Source organism: Macrobrachium rosenbergii, chromosome 55 (assembly GCF_040412425.1).
Source record: "Macrobrachium rosenbergii isolate ZJJX-2024 chromosome 55, ASM4041242v1, whole genome shotgun sequence".
NCBI classification, from domain to species: Eukaryota; Metazoa; Arthropoda; class Malacostraca; order Decapoda; family Palaemonidae; genus Macrobrachium; species Macrobrachium rosenbergii.
The window spans coordinates 50,874,490-50,890,466 of NC_089795.1; the positions used below are offsets into that span (position 1 = coordinate 50,874,490).

Below are 15,977 nucleotides of genomic sequence, written 5' to 3' on the forward strand. Positions count from 1 at the left end.
ACATGTACGATACACGTGCTTTTTTTCAGTGCCAGTAGATTATCTTGATTAAGAATGTTTACCCGAAATACTCTAAAGTCTAAGTATTATTTTCAGTAAGACTTTGGGTCTAAATGTTGTTTTCAAAATGGTAATGAGGTCTCGAACAAATGTGTTCATCACTCTTGATCTATGTATTTCCCATTACCTTCTGTTACTCCTTTCTAGTGAACATCATATTCTTGGGAAGTTTGAATTTCAAGTCAATGGATCCTTTTGGTGGGTTTGTTCCATGTAATAATAATAATAATAATAATAATAATAATAATAATAATAATAATAATAATAATAATAATAATAATAATAATAATAATAATATATTGTGAGCATATAGACAGATAAAATGTTATATACTGATAAGATGCGTGATATTGCTGCGTTTGGCCCAAACTGGGAAGATTTAGTGTCTGATTCCTGCCTGGTTTCTGGGAATGGGAAGACGAATAGGATTATATATTTGGCGTGGGAGAGAAGTGTATAAAGGGAATTCGAGAAAGTTATCTTCTAGACTTTGGGAAAGAGATCTAGTATTTTCCCATAATTCTTGACTGGGATTGCGTTAATGGAAGGTCTGATGTAAATAACTATGTTTCAATGGTGAGTTCTCATAAATAATATCTTGACTATTGACTAAGTGCTTCCAGAGGTCTCACCATATTTCTTACTTCCAGAATCTTTTTTTTTTTTGGATTGATACATTACAACCACTGACAGAGTTTTGAATTGTTTTATGTTCTGCCTTCCTCTGTGTTCCCTTGTTCAGTTTAATGCCTTGCAGTGACCACGTTTGATTTGAATGCCTTTTGCCTTTCTTGGTCACTTCGTTGGTAGAGAATAATCGTAAACTTGTCGATTTCTCTACGGAGCTTTGGTTGAATAGATTCTCTATGCAATTTTAATTTTTATTAAAGTTCACATTGTCATATGTATTTCTCTCTCTCTCTGTCTGTCTGTCTGTCTGTCTGTCTGTCTGTCTGTCTGTCTCTCTCTCTCTCTCTGTCTGTCTCTCTCTCTCTCTCTCTCTCTCTCTCTCTCTCTCTCTCTCTCTCTATATATATATATATATATATATATATATATATATATATATATATATATATATATATATATATATATATATATATATATATATATATAATTCTCTTACATGCTCTGTTACTATCATCGTGCTACAAGCATTCCAAGACAGAGCCAATAATTGACTGTAATAGATCCAAGGACCTATATTCTCAAAACAGTTGCCATTTCGCACGTTTCATAGATTAGAGGAGGGCAAAATAAGGATTGGGAAAGATAAAACCACTCTCTCAACCATCGTTCCTAAGGGCCACGTAACATCTTAACGAGCTATTTTAGGAATAATCACTTAATACGTGTAAGTTCATCTCCTTTAATTCTTAGATCATAGAAAATTATTCCAACGGGTTATATCAAGCACCGAATTCATGAGAAAATGCCACCAGCTACTTCGACCTGTAAATGTGTACAATATTTATTCATAACTGCTAAAACATCAAAGTTATTTTGAAAGGCTTTCCGAAAAATTAAAGAGATGATTTTGCTGAAGAAAAATATATTAGCGGGAAAGTGATGCTACAGTGATTCTCAGACGTTAGGCCATTGAAAAGGATGATGTTGAATGAAAGCTTATAAGACTAACTACAGTTAAGCATTAATGTATTCATATATTTTTCCCTTTTCATGAATGTATGTTTATATTTATATAATATATATAAGGCTTACATCACTGTGGGGGAGTGTTTGACCCAAAAATAGCTTCCTCGGTTTTTTTCGCACTTTTTAAATCGTTCTCTCTTGGTCTGTCACTTTATTTTCTGGGTTTATCAATGATTTTTACTTTGTATGCTTTCATTTCTGTTACCATAATAATCAAATGACACATTCGTTCTCTGCTTACTTGTTTCAAAAAGAGAGCCTTTAGTGTATAATTGCATTCTTTAAAAAGACAAATCATTCATGACTAAAGTTTTTTTGTCCATTTTGTTTATGGAAGAAAACACTTATTGTTTTTTACTGCCTAATACTGTTGAGCAGTGTCCTAATGCAGTTCTGTGCTAGGAAGATTAAAGTTTCAGTCATGAAGCAGAGTTTGTATATTCTATTTCACAAGTGATATTTAAGATACATTGAAATTCGTCACCAACTGTTCAAGGAAATGTGTAAAATTGCACCAACTGACTTGTTACCCCAACATGCCCTATTTTTGAATTGGGCGAGGGCATAGGTACCTCAAGGTCGGTCGAGATCCGTCTCAGGTCATCTGGCAACCTCCCACCATATATAATTACAAGGGTATCCGAAAATCCGGTTCACAGGTCGTTACTAATCGACCTGGAAGAATCGTGTCATTATCGTAGAACCCTCCAAAGATGTATTTTCCAGACCACGGTTTATAGGTCAGTTCCAGGAAGAAAGAAGGGATATATGACCTGGAAGTATTCAGCGTCGTTATCTTTGTAGCTTCCAGAAATATAATTTCCAGACTTTGATCTACAGACCAACGTATCAGTCTTCTGTCAGTTCCAGGAAAAGGAATATATGACCTGGAAGAACCCAGCCTTACTATCTGTGAACCTTCCAAAGATGTAGTTTCCAGATCTCGAATTACAGGTCAAAATTTCAGCCCTCTGTGGGTTCCAGGAACAAGGAACATATGATCTGGAAGAACCCAGCGTCGTTATCTTTGTAGCCTCCACAGATATATTTTCCAGACCTAGGTTTACAATTTAGTGTGACAGTCCTCTATTGGTTCCAGAAAGAAGGCATATATGGCCTGGAAGAATCTTGCGTCGTTATCTTTGTAGCTTCCAAAGATGTAGTTTCCAGGTCAAAATTTTAGGCCCCTGTCGGTTCCAGGGAGGAGGAATATATGACCTGGAAGAACCCACCATTGCTATCTTTGAATCTTCCAACGATGTACTGTAGTTCCCAGACTTCAATTTAAAGTTTTGTGTACTAGTCCTCAGTCGGTGGATCCAGGAGACAGTGATCGACCTGGAAGAATCCATATCTTTGAAGCTTCTGAAGATGCAGTTTCCTTACCGCTGTTTACAGTCGGTGTGTTAGTCCTCTGTCGATTCCAGGGGACAGGAATAATCGACCTGGAAGCATCTACATCATTGAAGCCTGAAAATTGTATTTTCCAGACCTTGGTTTGTAGTTTTGTGTGCTATTCCTCTATCAGTTCCAGATGGTAGGCGCAGTCGACCTGGAAAGTTGCATCTTCCAGACCTGGGTTTACAGGTCGGTGTGTTAGTCCTCTGTCGATTCCAGGAAACAGGATTAATCGACCTGGAAGTCTACATCGTTGAAGCCTTTAAATTGTATTTTCCAGACCTTGGTTTACAGGTCGGCGTGTTAGTTCTCTGCCGGTTCCAGATGGTAGGCGTAATCGACCTGGAAAGTTGTATCTTCCAGACCTCGATTCACAGGTCGGTGTGTTGGTATGTCGGTTCCAGATGGTAAGCGTAATCGACCTGGAAAGTTGTATCTTCCAGACCTCGGTTCACAGGTCGGTGTGTTAGTCCTCTGTCAGTTCCAGGAGGTAATAGCATTCGACCTGGAAGAATGTAGATCTCCGAACCTTCTTAGGATGTATTTTCCAGACCTCGGTGCGTTAGTCCTCTGTAGATTCCAGAAGTCAGAAGTTGTAGGCCTGGAAGAATCTAAATCTTTTGAGCTTCTGAACATACAGTTTCCAGACCTCGTTTACAGATCGGTATGCTAGTCCTCTGTCGGTTCCAGGAGGCAGGAGTAATCGACCTGGAAGAATCCAACGTCACTGTCTTTGAAGCCTCCGAAGATGTATTTTCCAGGTCCATGGGGCGTTTTGCCGAGCAGGAAATTGGCGAAGGCCATTAGGTAAACACCCTCCGTTATCGGGAAGTCTCCACTCTGCGAAAAAAATAAGAAGCTTAAGTTGACAAGGCGATTTTCTTTCTAAAACTCACGAGTATCGTCAGAACAGAGAGATATATAATAATATAAGATGAATGAAATACTACTTTATTCTCAGATAAAAGATAAATATCAGTAATTTGGTTTACGTTATTTCTGAATAAATTCATTCCTTATGACCAGAAACTTACGCGAAAGCCTTTCGGTCAATTTGTAATATAATATATCTCATTTTGACATATATGCATGCGCGATAAGACTCTGGCGTCAATGACCTAGATGTTGTGACGCCAGTTGTAGTAGCCATAAGTCAATCAATTAATTTCATCCTCCTTTGCAGCGTGGCGTGCTACAGCTGCCAATTTCTAAATAGCACAAACGGGTACAAATCTTCCAATATAAGGACTAGTTTGTGAGTAAACAAAAACAGTCGTAGCTACGATCAATCATCCAATACTCACCGAAGTTAAAGCTCTGTAAGCCTCTTCGGACACCGTATCGAGCTGAACTTCAGGAAGCTTGATGAAATGAGCGTAGAAGCTTCTCAGCTCATCAAAAGATATGATTCCGTTATCTGAAAGAAAGAGCAAATGTACATTAGTCTTATTTTGCTCTGAATACTGAAGTCGTATGTCATATTTAAAAGACGACAAAGTGTAACTCACCCTTCCTTTGAAGAGAATTCATTATTATTATTATTATTATTATTATTATTATTATTATTATTATTATTATTATTATTATTATTATTATTATTATTTGCGATAATTTAAGTGGTTCAGTGTTATTATTATTATTATTATTATTATTATTATTATTATTATTATTATTATTATTATTATTATTATGTTTTGATCTGAATACTGAAGTCTTCTGTCATATATAAAAGACAACTGATTGTAACTCACCCTTATTATTATTATTATTATTATTATTATTATTATTATTATTATTATTATTATTATTATTATTATTATTATTATTATTATTATTTGGCTCCGCATACTGAAGTCTTATGTCACATATAAAAGACAGCAAATTATAACTCACCCTTCCTGTTGATCACTTTGAAGAGAATTTTCGGGAGGATTTGGAGCCATATAGGGAAATCCAGCATGGCTCTGGCTCCGTGAGTCAGATTGCCCCACATGTTGAGCCACTGGTACATCTGCACTCGGTCAGGAATCCTGTCGACGTCAAATTCTGTAAGAGAAACAGGCAATATTAATTTAAACAGTTTATGTTTAGTCGATTATTGTTTTGATTTATTTTTATCATGTAATTTGAATAGTTTATTATTATTATTATTATTATTATTATTATTATTATTATTATTATTATTATTATTATTATTATTATTATTATTATTATTAAAACTTGTCGACGTTAAATTATGCAAGCAATACAGACAATGATAATTTAAATGTTTATTGTTATTCAATTATTTTTTTATTTATTTTTATTATGTATTTTAATAATTTATTATTATTATTATTATTATTATTATTATTATTATTATTATTATTATTATTATTATTATTATTATTATTAAAAGTACAATAATCGGTAATACCACAGTGAAGAAAGTGAACAGACAGTCTGGCAAGCAGATCATTTATATATGTATATATGTATATAATCATGAGGCTACAAATGTTGTTTAATATCCAATTCACGCTACCTCGGGAATATCCCCGATGGGGAATTATCACCGAAGGGGAATTTTTATAAGTGATAAATGGATCAGTACCGCCGGGTTCCGATCCCTCGACCACGATACTTTCCAACAGCTCCAGTCGACCCGGCGGTACTGATCCATTTATCACTTATAAAAATTCCCCTTCGGTGATAATTCCCCATCGAAAATATTCAGGTAAAATTTGTTGATAAACAATATTGTAACTTCATGATGCATATAAATCACGGTGTGATAAAATTTCCCGTAATTTCACAGTATATATATATATATATATGTATATATATATATATATATATATATATATATATATATATATATATATATATATATATATATATATATATATATATATATATATATATATACACACTTTTGGGATGATTCCATCTCGTCAATCATTTATAGTGGACTTAGGCCACTTTACCTTATCGACCCCTTCATCTTGAGTTTATTCCAAGCAAACATACCGTCGGGTAAAAAGAGGGGAGAGAGAGAGAGAGAGAAAGAGAGAGAGAGAGATGGGCTTGGGAAAGGGTGAGAGACAGAGAGAGAGAGAAAGAGAGAGAGAGAGAGATGGAGAGGTAGGAGACTATTGAGAAAAATGTGGGCTCTACTCCATCAAACTTTAACTTACCAGCAACATGTATATTTTTAATACTTAAGGACGAACGTTCAAAATCTCACTAATCCTTTTAAATCTATCCTTAATGTAGAAATACATAATTAACCGTACCTGCAATCCCATGAACTCAGGTGGACTTTCCAATCCGGAAATTCTTATTTAAACTTCTTGTGTACTGGACTTTCCAATCTGAAAATTCTTATTGAAACTCCTTATATACTGGACTTTCCAATCTGAAAATTCTTATTTAAACTCCTTATATACTGGACTTTCCTATCTGAAAATTCTTATTTAAACTCCTTATATACTGGACTTTCCTATTTGAAAATTCTTATTTAAACTCCTTATATACTGGAATTTCCAATCTGAAAATTCTTATTTAAACTCCTTATATACTGGACTTTCCTATCTGGAAATTCTTATTTAAACTCCTTATATACTGGACTTTCCTATCTGAAAATTCTTATTTAAACTCCTTATATACTGGACTTTCCTATCTGAAAATTCTTATTTAAACTCCTTATATACTGGACTTTCCAATCTGAAAATTCTTATTTAAACTCCTTGTATAATGGACTTTCCAATCTGAAAATTCTTATTTAAACTCCTTATATACTGGACTTTCCAATCTGAAAATTCTTATTTAAACTCCTTATTTACTGGACTTTCCAATCTGAAAATTCTTATTTGAACTCCTTATATATTGGACTTTCCAATCTCCAATCAGAAAAGTCTTATTTAAACTCCTTATATACTGGACTTTCCTATCTGAAAATTCTTATTTAAACTCCTTATATACTGGACTTTCAATCTGAAAATTCTTATTTAAACTCCTTGTATAATGGACTTTCCAATCTGAAAATTCTTATTTAAACTCCTTATATACTGGACTTTCAATCTGAAAATTCTTATTTAAACTCCTTATTTACTGGACTTTCCAGTCTGAAAATTCTTATTTGAACTCCTTATATACTGCGTATATTTCTCTTCATAGTTTTATTAAGGCTTGCCATATTTTTTCTTTGTCAGAAAAGTCTTATTTAAACTCCTTATATACCGGACTTTCCAATCTGAAAATTCAAATTTAAACTCCTTATATATTTACCACAAATAGCATAGATATTCTCAAATTATATTATTCAGTGTCATTATCATTTCGTTTACAACTGTCTCCTCCTCTCTTGTACTTGAAAATACTCTAAGTACTCACTCCATCAAGTAAAATTTTCATATTTCAAGGTGGCGTTCTAAGATCACATTGCTCCTTGACCTTGCTATGTAAATTTACTTCTCACCACCACAAGGTTTTGTTTTTCTTCTGAAATATACTGCGTATATTTCTCTTCATAGTTTTATTAAGGCTTGCCATATTTTTTCTTTGTCATCTTAGCATAATTGTCCTTTCTCATGTTCCTCTGTGCACAGTTTGTTCACTTTTGTCTTTTGTTACTTGTTATCAGTAATATATACATACATATATATATTATATATATATATATATAATGTATATGTATATTGAATTGAATCCATTATTCCAGCTATAAGCCATATACATTAGATAAAATTTTTACATATACATATATTTGCAAAAGACTTTACAGAGAATATTGCATAAATATTCATACCTTCATAAAGTATTATTTCACATTTATTAAAAACTTTTTTTTAAGTCATAGTAAATTACATAAAATAAAATAATTATCGTAAACTAGATATCTAATTGTTTATTTTTTGACTCACTAAAAAATGAGATTACTCCATTTTAAAAATGTTGTTGACCCTCCAAAAAAAAGTACTATTAAAAACTCAATTAAGAAGACTATTATTTGTCTTACTTAGCCGAAGGAACAAACTAATTGTATTCTTCCTTAAAAGTTCTTGAAATGTAGGATTGCCCTGTTTAACAAAATGTCGAGAGTTGCCACAGAACATGTCAATATTCACAAAAGGTCTCACATACGTACACACACACACACTTATATATATATATATATATATATATATATATATATATATATATATATATATATATATATGCTCGTATATATGTGTGTGTGTGTGTGTAATATGTGTATATATAAAAAAAATTTCAAACTCGCTCATCCTGTCACATCAACAAGCATTACTACGTAACCTACATCCGTTCCAGACACCACGAGAAAGAAAAAATCGCTACACTCGAAACGCAAATACAAATATTATTGGAACATACCAAAACCATACTCGGGCTCAATTTTCCCGACGTGTTCCAAAAGGCATTCGAAGAAGTCGGCGTGGATTTCCTTCATCGTGAGATAATATTCGTTATCCTCTGACCAGCCTGCGTAGTGGCGCATTCTCTGGAATGATAGGAAGGGAGATCAGACAGTCAGTTATTGGAATGAGTTGCATTCTTAGAGAGAATAAGAGAGAGATCGTTGGAAGATAATCTTCAGAGTTTATGTCTCAAGTTTCCGACAGCGTTTTCCTGTCTCTAGATATATACATACATACATACACACACATACATATATATACATATATATGTATGTATATATTACATATATATATATATATATATATATATATATATATATATATATATATATATATATATATATATGTATACATATAATATATATTTATATATATATACAGTATATATACATATATTACATATATATATATATATATATATATATATATATATATATATATATATATATACTAACTGAAAATTTTAAATTTCTCCGAAAATAAATTTCTTAAATCGTTATAATATAATTCTGATAAATTGCAATTCAGTGGAGAATTCTTCATATATTTACAAAAGATTATTTTGGCAAAAAATATAAAAAGAACTGAAGTTTGCTTTTAGATAAACTTAATTTGTATGTTAGCTTTTTTGTGCTTTAAATGCTTGTTAAAAAATGGTTTTACAAAATAAACCGGTTTTAAAAACTCGTTTATTGAATTTTGTTTTCTCTCTCTCTCTCTCTCTCTCTCTCTCTCTCTCTCTCTCTCTCTCTCTCTCAAGGGAATTGGTGAAGAACATCCACAAATAAAAAGTTATTCACAAGTTGATTAGTAATTAGAAATATTTGTAAGAAACGAGAAACTGTGAAGTGCATATATATGAAATTTAAGTCACTGTAGACTGTATCAGTATTAAGGTAAGAAAATATAAAGATATGGCTTTAAAAAAGAAGACGATTTTAAAAAAATCTTCTCGACTTCAAGATAGTCAAGTGTAGGAGTAAAGCAAAGAATATTCCCGTATAATAATAACTATTTTTTTTTACTTCCAACAAAGAAGATTGTTAGAGATAGTGCTTTCATTGTTGTCTGTTTGTTTCTCCGTTCGTTCGTTATCTTTTGGTTTTCGGCCTGTCTTCTGTATTCCCAAAACAAACTTTCAACATAACTTAAAGATATGTTTTTTCATTTCACTGAACTTAAAACTTGATTTTTGATTTGGGTCTGAATTCAGATAATTCCCGTTATTTTTTTTTCTAGGTCATTATACATATGGACTCCAACTCTCATGGTGCTTTCATCATTTATTTAGGTAGGTACATTCCCTAAGAAATTATTAAAGAATATAATTGTGTTAAATTTGACCACACCTAGTCTTTTTTATTTACCTGTTTCATGTAATCTTGATACTCAGAAATATTTTATTTCTGCGTATCACATGAAACTAAAAACAAGGGCACTTCTCTCTCTCTCTCTCTCTCTCTCTCTCTCTCTCTCTCTCTCTCTCTCTCATATTTGAATAATACTCTCATTATTTTGGGAAGAACTCGGCTTCAGCTCATGTGTTTCCTATGCTAACAAAAATTGCATATCGCACGAAAATTTACCAAAATATTCTCGAGGCAAAAGATTAAAGTTATTGGAGATTAAAAACGAAAACAAATGTTTATACAAAATAATTTTTTGTGTAATTTTGCACAGCAATTACTAAAAGAATAACTCTATTTATGTGTATTTTAGGTTCTCAAGATAAATCCGTTGATAATTACGTCTTTTCCAAAATGAATGTCCCCATGAATACATAAATTTATATATATATATATATATTATATATATATATATATATATGTATATATATATATATACATCACACACACACACGCATGTGATTCGCATTCTGCACACACACAAACACACACGCTTATATATATATATATATATATATATATATATATATATATATATATATATATATATATATATATATATATATATATATATATACATATATATATATTATATATATATATATGTATATATTTATATATATATTTATGTATATATATAATGTGTGTATATGTATGTATGTGTACGTAATTCTCATTACATAAATTTTCCCTATATTGGAAGGGTTGGCACTAAAAGGGTACAGCCCCACACATTTCTTTTTGATCCCATCCTGTAAACAAATTTCTTTACCAAAACACTAAAGGAATAGCTGTATATTTTCCTGTTAATTAAAAAGGAGGGTTATAAGTAACTGACTACTTACCACAATGAGATATAAACAATTAAAGAAATAGTTAAGAATCTCAGGTGGAAATGGGTAATGGAAAGTTGCATTTCAGCGGGCGAATAGAAAAACGGCACAAAAATCGAAAGGCCCTTTTTGAGAGAAAAAACAGAAACTGACAGACGGACACAGCCACTAGACAAAATTATTATTATTATTATTATTATTATTATTATTATTATTATTATTATTATTATTATTATTATTATTATTATTATTATTATTATTATTCAGAAGATGAACTCTATTCATATGGAACAAGCCCACGACATGGGCCGTTGACTTGAAATTCAAGCTTCCAAAGAATATGGTGTTCATTAGAAAGAAGTAACAGAAGGTAATGAAAAATACAGAAAGAAGAGATCACTTATTAAAAAATAAGAAATTAATGAGCAAATCCATAAATAAATCGAAAAAATTAAGTGAATTATTAAAATACACGACTCGTATTAGGGTAGTAATGGATTGCATCTTCACTTGAACCTTTGAAGTTTAAGACTTACGACAAAAAGATTCCAAGATCTGTTCTTCGAGGAAATACAGCAGACGTACAGACAGACACACAGACAGAAAGACGGAGTCATGATAAGTAGGACGACAATAAAACAAATCCTGGTTTTCTCAGACGGATTTGATGAATGCTGAGCAGATGGTTTTCTTGATCCTTCTTCGCCCGTGAGACAGTTTCCAAGCGGAATGAAAAGCGAAGCGTTTTTTGTGAAACGCGTCTCACATCACTGCTTATCTCCTCCACTCTCCAATACACTTGCATCTTTGGGAGATGGAGAACGTCAGGACGATTTTTTTTTCTTTATCTTTTCCTACATTTTTTTTTTTAAATTTAATGACTGGGTCTACTGAGAATACGATCTTCAGGTGGAAAGTGCATTTTTTGAAAATAGAGGTTTTGGGAGTGTGGTTTTATATATATATATATATATGTATATATATATATATATATATATATATATATATATATATATATATATATATATATATATATATATATATATATATATATATATATATATATATATATATATATATATACACACACACATATATATATATATATATATATATATATATATATTGCTGGAAGATTGGGGCATCTTGAACGATGAAGATTTACTATGAATAACAGCAAACAATTATCGTATAGTCTATTAATATTTATTAAATCTTTGAGACCATGTCTCATCATCAGGCTGTAAAACACAAAGAATAAGAATTAAGAATCGACTCAGCCCTGATGATGAGACATGGTCTCGAAAATTTGGCCAAATAAATTTATAAGATGCTACGGTGGTTGTTTGCTGTTTTATTATATATATATATATAATTTTTTTTTCTTTTTAATTTAATGATCGAGTATGTCGGGTTCGTTTACCCGAGAACACGATCGGCAGGTGGAAACATCTGTGCTTAATATTCCCTTCTTCGTGCACTTGCCTTTCTTAAAAATAGAGGCTTCTGGAAATGCGTTGCTTCTTTTTTCGTTTAATAACAAACCCCATTTGCTAGCGATTTTGCGAACACACCTAAATGAATATTTGAATCCCTTTATTTTATTTACTTTGTGGCCACACGAAAATTAATATTGATATTTATAATTTAGGATTTTATTAGAATGTCCATGTCATCCATGTCTCAAAGAGGAAAAGTGGTGATTATTTTCATCTCAAAGACAATGTTCAGTTTATGTAAAGTTATTCTTAAGTAGGTATGTAAGGAACAAAAAACCCTTGTTAAGTATTCGTTGTTCTTAGGCACTTAAGTGAAACAGCTAACTATTGCTGGATAATGTTTATCATTGTTCGGTCATAAAAACACAACAGAAATTCATCTTTTCGTATGAAAAGTCCACGTAGTAGAAATCTCATTTAGTTCACTGAAAATCTTACAGTTAATCTATTTAGCTCATTCAAATGAAATTCTCAGCATAACAATATATATTTCCGTAGTTTTAAAAAAATCTCTTTGGAGCAATTTGATTTATCTTAGCTCACTTAAAAAAAATTCGGGGTCATTTATCATAAGTCATAAAAAATTCAATATAGCAATTTATTTTACCTACCTATTAAAAAAAACTTAACAGTCCAATTTATCTGACTTCGTCAGTGTAAAAACTCAGAGATCAGTTTATCTTACCTCAGTAATACAAGCAACAGTGTAGTTTATTTTACATCATTACTGAAAAAACTCAAAAGAAGAATGTATCTGATCTCACTGTAAAAAAAAGTTTAGCACTGCAATTTATTTTACCTCATTAATGAAAAGCTTAACAGATCACTTCTTCCTACCTCAGTATAAAAAAATTCAACAGTGCAATTTATCTGACCTAATTAATGAAAAAACTCAAACAAATCAACTAAGTCACCTCAGTATGAAAAAAACCTCACTAGTGCAATTTATCTTGTCTCAGTAATTTAAAAACTTAACGGGGAATTTTATCTGACCTCATTAATGAAAAGACTCAACAGATGAGTTTCTCTGACTTCAATGAAAAGACTCAACAGATCAATTTATCTGACCTCAATGTAAAAACCTAATAATGCAAAATCTCAAAAGATCAATTTATCTTACCTAAAAAAAAAAGCTTAACGGTAAAATACACCTGGTTCCATTAATGAAAAGGGTCAACAGATCAATTTATCTTACTTCAATATCAAAGAAAGCTTAAGAGTGCAATTTATCCTACTGCAATATCATTTATCTTACCTCAAGATAATAAAAACTAACAGATCAATTTATCTGGCCTCAACTCAAAAAAAAACGCAGTAGTGTAACGTATCTACTTCAGTATATAAAAACTTAACATTACTTTATCTTACTTCAGTATTAAAAAACTTAACAGTGCAATTTATCTTACTTCAGTATTAAAAAACTTAACAGTGCAATTTATCTTACCTGATTAATAAGCAAAAGAAACTCATCAGCGCAATCTATCTCACCTCATTCAGCGCGTGTATATCTTCAATCGTGATGACTCTGTCCTTGTTATGGTCGAAGACGTCGGTGAAGTAATAGGTGAACTTCTCCACCTGGAAATCAGACAGGTGCATCTTCCCTTCGGGCGGTTGCATGTCGTCATCGTCTTCGAAGGGCCTTCGTACCCAGGTGGCTGTTTTGCGAAGGGGAAAAGAGAAGAGGAAATTTATATAAAAATTGTGTCAGATAGATTGACATTGAATGTAGAGTGGCTGTCTTCAAGAATGAGGAATGAGAGAGATGCTGGTTCAGCTACAAGTACTATTGAAGTGAAAGAAAAACAGGAAATTTGTACAGTTGTGTATCTTCAAGAATGAGGGATGCACTGGCTCAGCTACAGATCCTATTGAAGGGAAAGAAAAAGAAGACATTTACATCAAGAATTGTGTCAGATAGATTGACGAATGTATAGTGGCTATCTTCAATAATGAGGGACACACTGGCTTAGCCACAGATTCTATTGAAGGGAAAGAAAAGAGGAAATGTACATTAAAAAAATGTCAGATAGATTGACATTGAATGTACAGTGATTGCCTTCAAAAATGAGGGAGACACAGGTGTAGCTACAGATCCTATTGAAAGGGAAAAAGAGGAAATTTATATAAAAAATTGTGTCAGATAGATTGACATTGAATGTACAATGGTTATCTTCAAGAATGAGAGAGGCAGTGCAACCACAGATCCTACTGAAGGGAAGAAAAAGAGATAGTTTACTTAAAAACTTATAGCAGATAGATTGACACTGAATATACAGCGGTATTCTTCAAGAATGGGGGAGACACTGGCTCAACTACAGATCCTATTGAAAGGTGAAAATAAGAGGAGATTTATATAACAAATTGTGTCAGATAGAAGGCACTTTGGCTGTCTTTAAGAAAGGGGGAGACACCGACGTAGCTACAGATCCTATTGAAGCGTTGAAATGGGAAATTGGGAAATGTGAGTGACAGATTGTTTCTGAAATGTCGTGCAAGTGAAATGAACAGAGAGTAAAGGATTACCAAGGTTTACTACGTATAGAGGATGTAAAGCAACTTCGGAATCACGTGACACTGGTAAAGTGAGGACAAATGTATAGACATTTCCACTGATATGCAGTCTCTATGAGTGAGGTTGCTAGCCTAGCGCCCTTTTCTTGACTCTGGCCGACGTTGGTACCCATTTTTGACGGGTTACATAGGGTCAAGGTAGGCCGGGAACATTCCACGGGCATAGCAACGTGAGGTAAGCGCTATACAAATCAAACATGGTGACTACTTGTCTGAATCTAGGTTCCAAAATAGATATATATATATATATATATATATATATATATATATATATATATAGAGTATATATATATATATATATATATATATATGTATATATATATATATATATATATATATATATATATATATAGAGAGAGAGAGAGAGAGAGAGAGAGAGAGAGAGAGAGAGAGAGAGAGAGAGAGAGAGAGAGAGGCCTATAGACGGAAGAGAGAGAGAGAGAGAAGCAGAAGGGGAAGGGAAGACAAGCAAGTGTACAAAATCTATTGATTAATTAATAATTACTGGCGCTACAGAATCAAAGGGAGAGAGATACGAATCAGTGATCCTTCGAAAGATATGGAATTCTGAGTATGCAAAGATTCACTTAAATAAAAGGAATAAGAAAACAGAGGAACAAGAGGTCATAAGCTCTTTAGAAAACAACTTAGTATTATCTACATTCTATAACAATTCGAGCCTAGACAGCAGACGACTGGTATGCATATATTTCTAACTCGTGCTTTGTGTTGATGGCGAGTTTATCAACAGACAAATGCAGTCTACTTTCATTATAGGGTTTCGCGATATGAGTATGCTGTCTCTTCTCCTAACTGAGAAACAATACTGCAGACCGCTCTCTTGGCTGGGGACGTGCCTCTTCCTCTAACCGAGAAACAATACCACAAATCGCTCTCTTGGCATAACGTGCCACTTCTCCTAACCGAGAAACAATACTACAAACCACTCACTCGGCTGGAGACGTCCTTTCGATTTAGAGAGCAAAACAATTAACTGGTTTTCCGCTGAGAATGCAGGTTTAACCTGATTTCTAAATCTAAGAATCCTTTCTGTAGCCACCAGGGTCTACATCCCGCAGCAATATTTCCTGAGCAGGGAGTTTCCTCCCGAGGTCCGCTGGGCTTTGACCT

At 32.6% G+C, this 15,977-nt stretch overlaps 1 protein-coding gene across 2 annotated transcripts in view; it reads right to left on the reverse strand.

Annotated features, from left to right (window-relative positions):
* Positions 1-1,413: 1,413 nt before the first annotated feature.
* The window catches only part of LOC136835231 (uncharacterized), a 124,295-nt gene continuing 109,731 nt past the window's right edge, over positions 1,414-15,977 (reverse strand). For both annotated transcript variants that reach the window (XM_067098489.1, XM_067098490.1), the window contains 5 exons: positions 13,761-13,930; positions 8,491-8,617; positions 5,008-5,160; positions 4,419-4,531; positions 1,414-3,954 (listed from right to left, as the gene is read on the reverse strand). In XM_067098489.1, the coding sequence (XP_066954590.1) occupies positions 3,784-3,954; positions 4,419-4,531; positions 5,008-5,160; positions 8,491-8,617; positions 13,761-13,930 (734 nt within the window). In that variant the 3' untranslated portion in view covers positions 1,414-3,783. The remainder of the gene's footprint in view (positions 3,955-4,418; positions 4,532-5,007; positions 5,161-8,490; positions 8,618-13,760; positions 13,931-15,977) is intronic.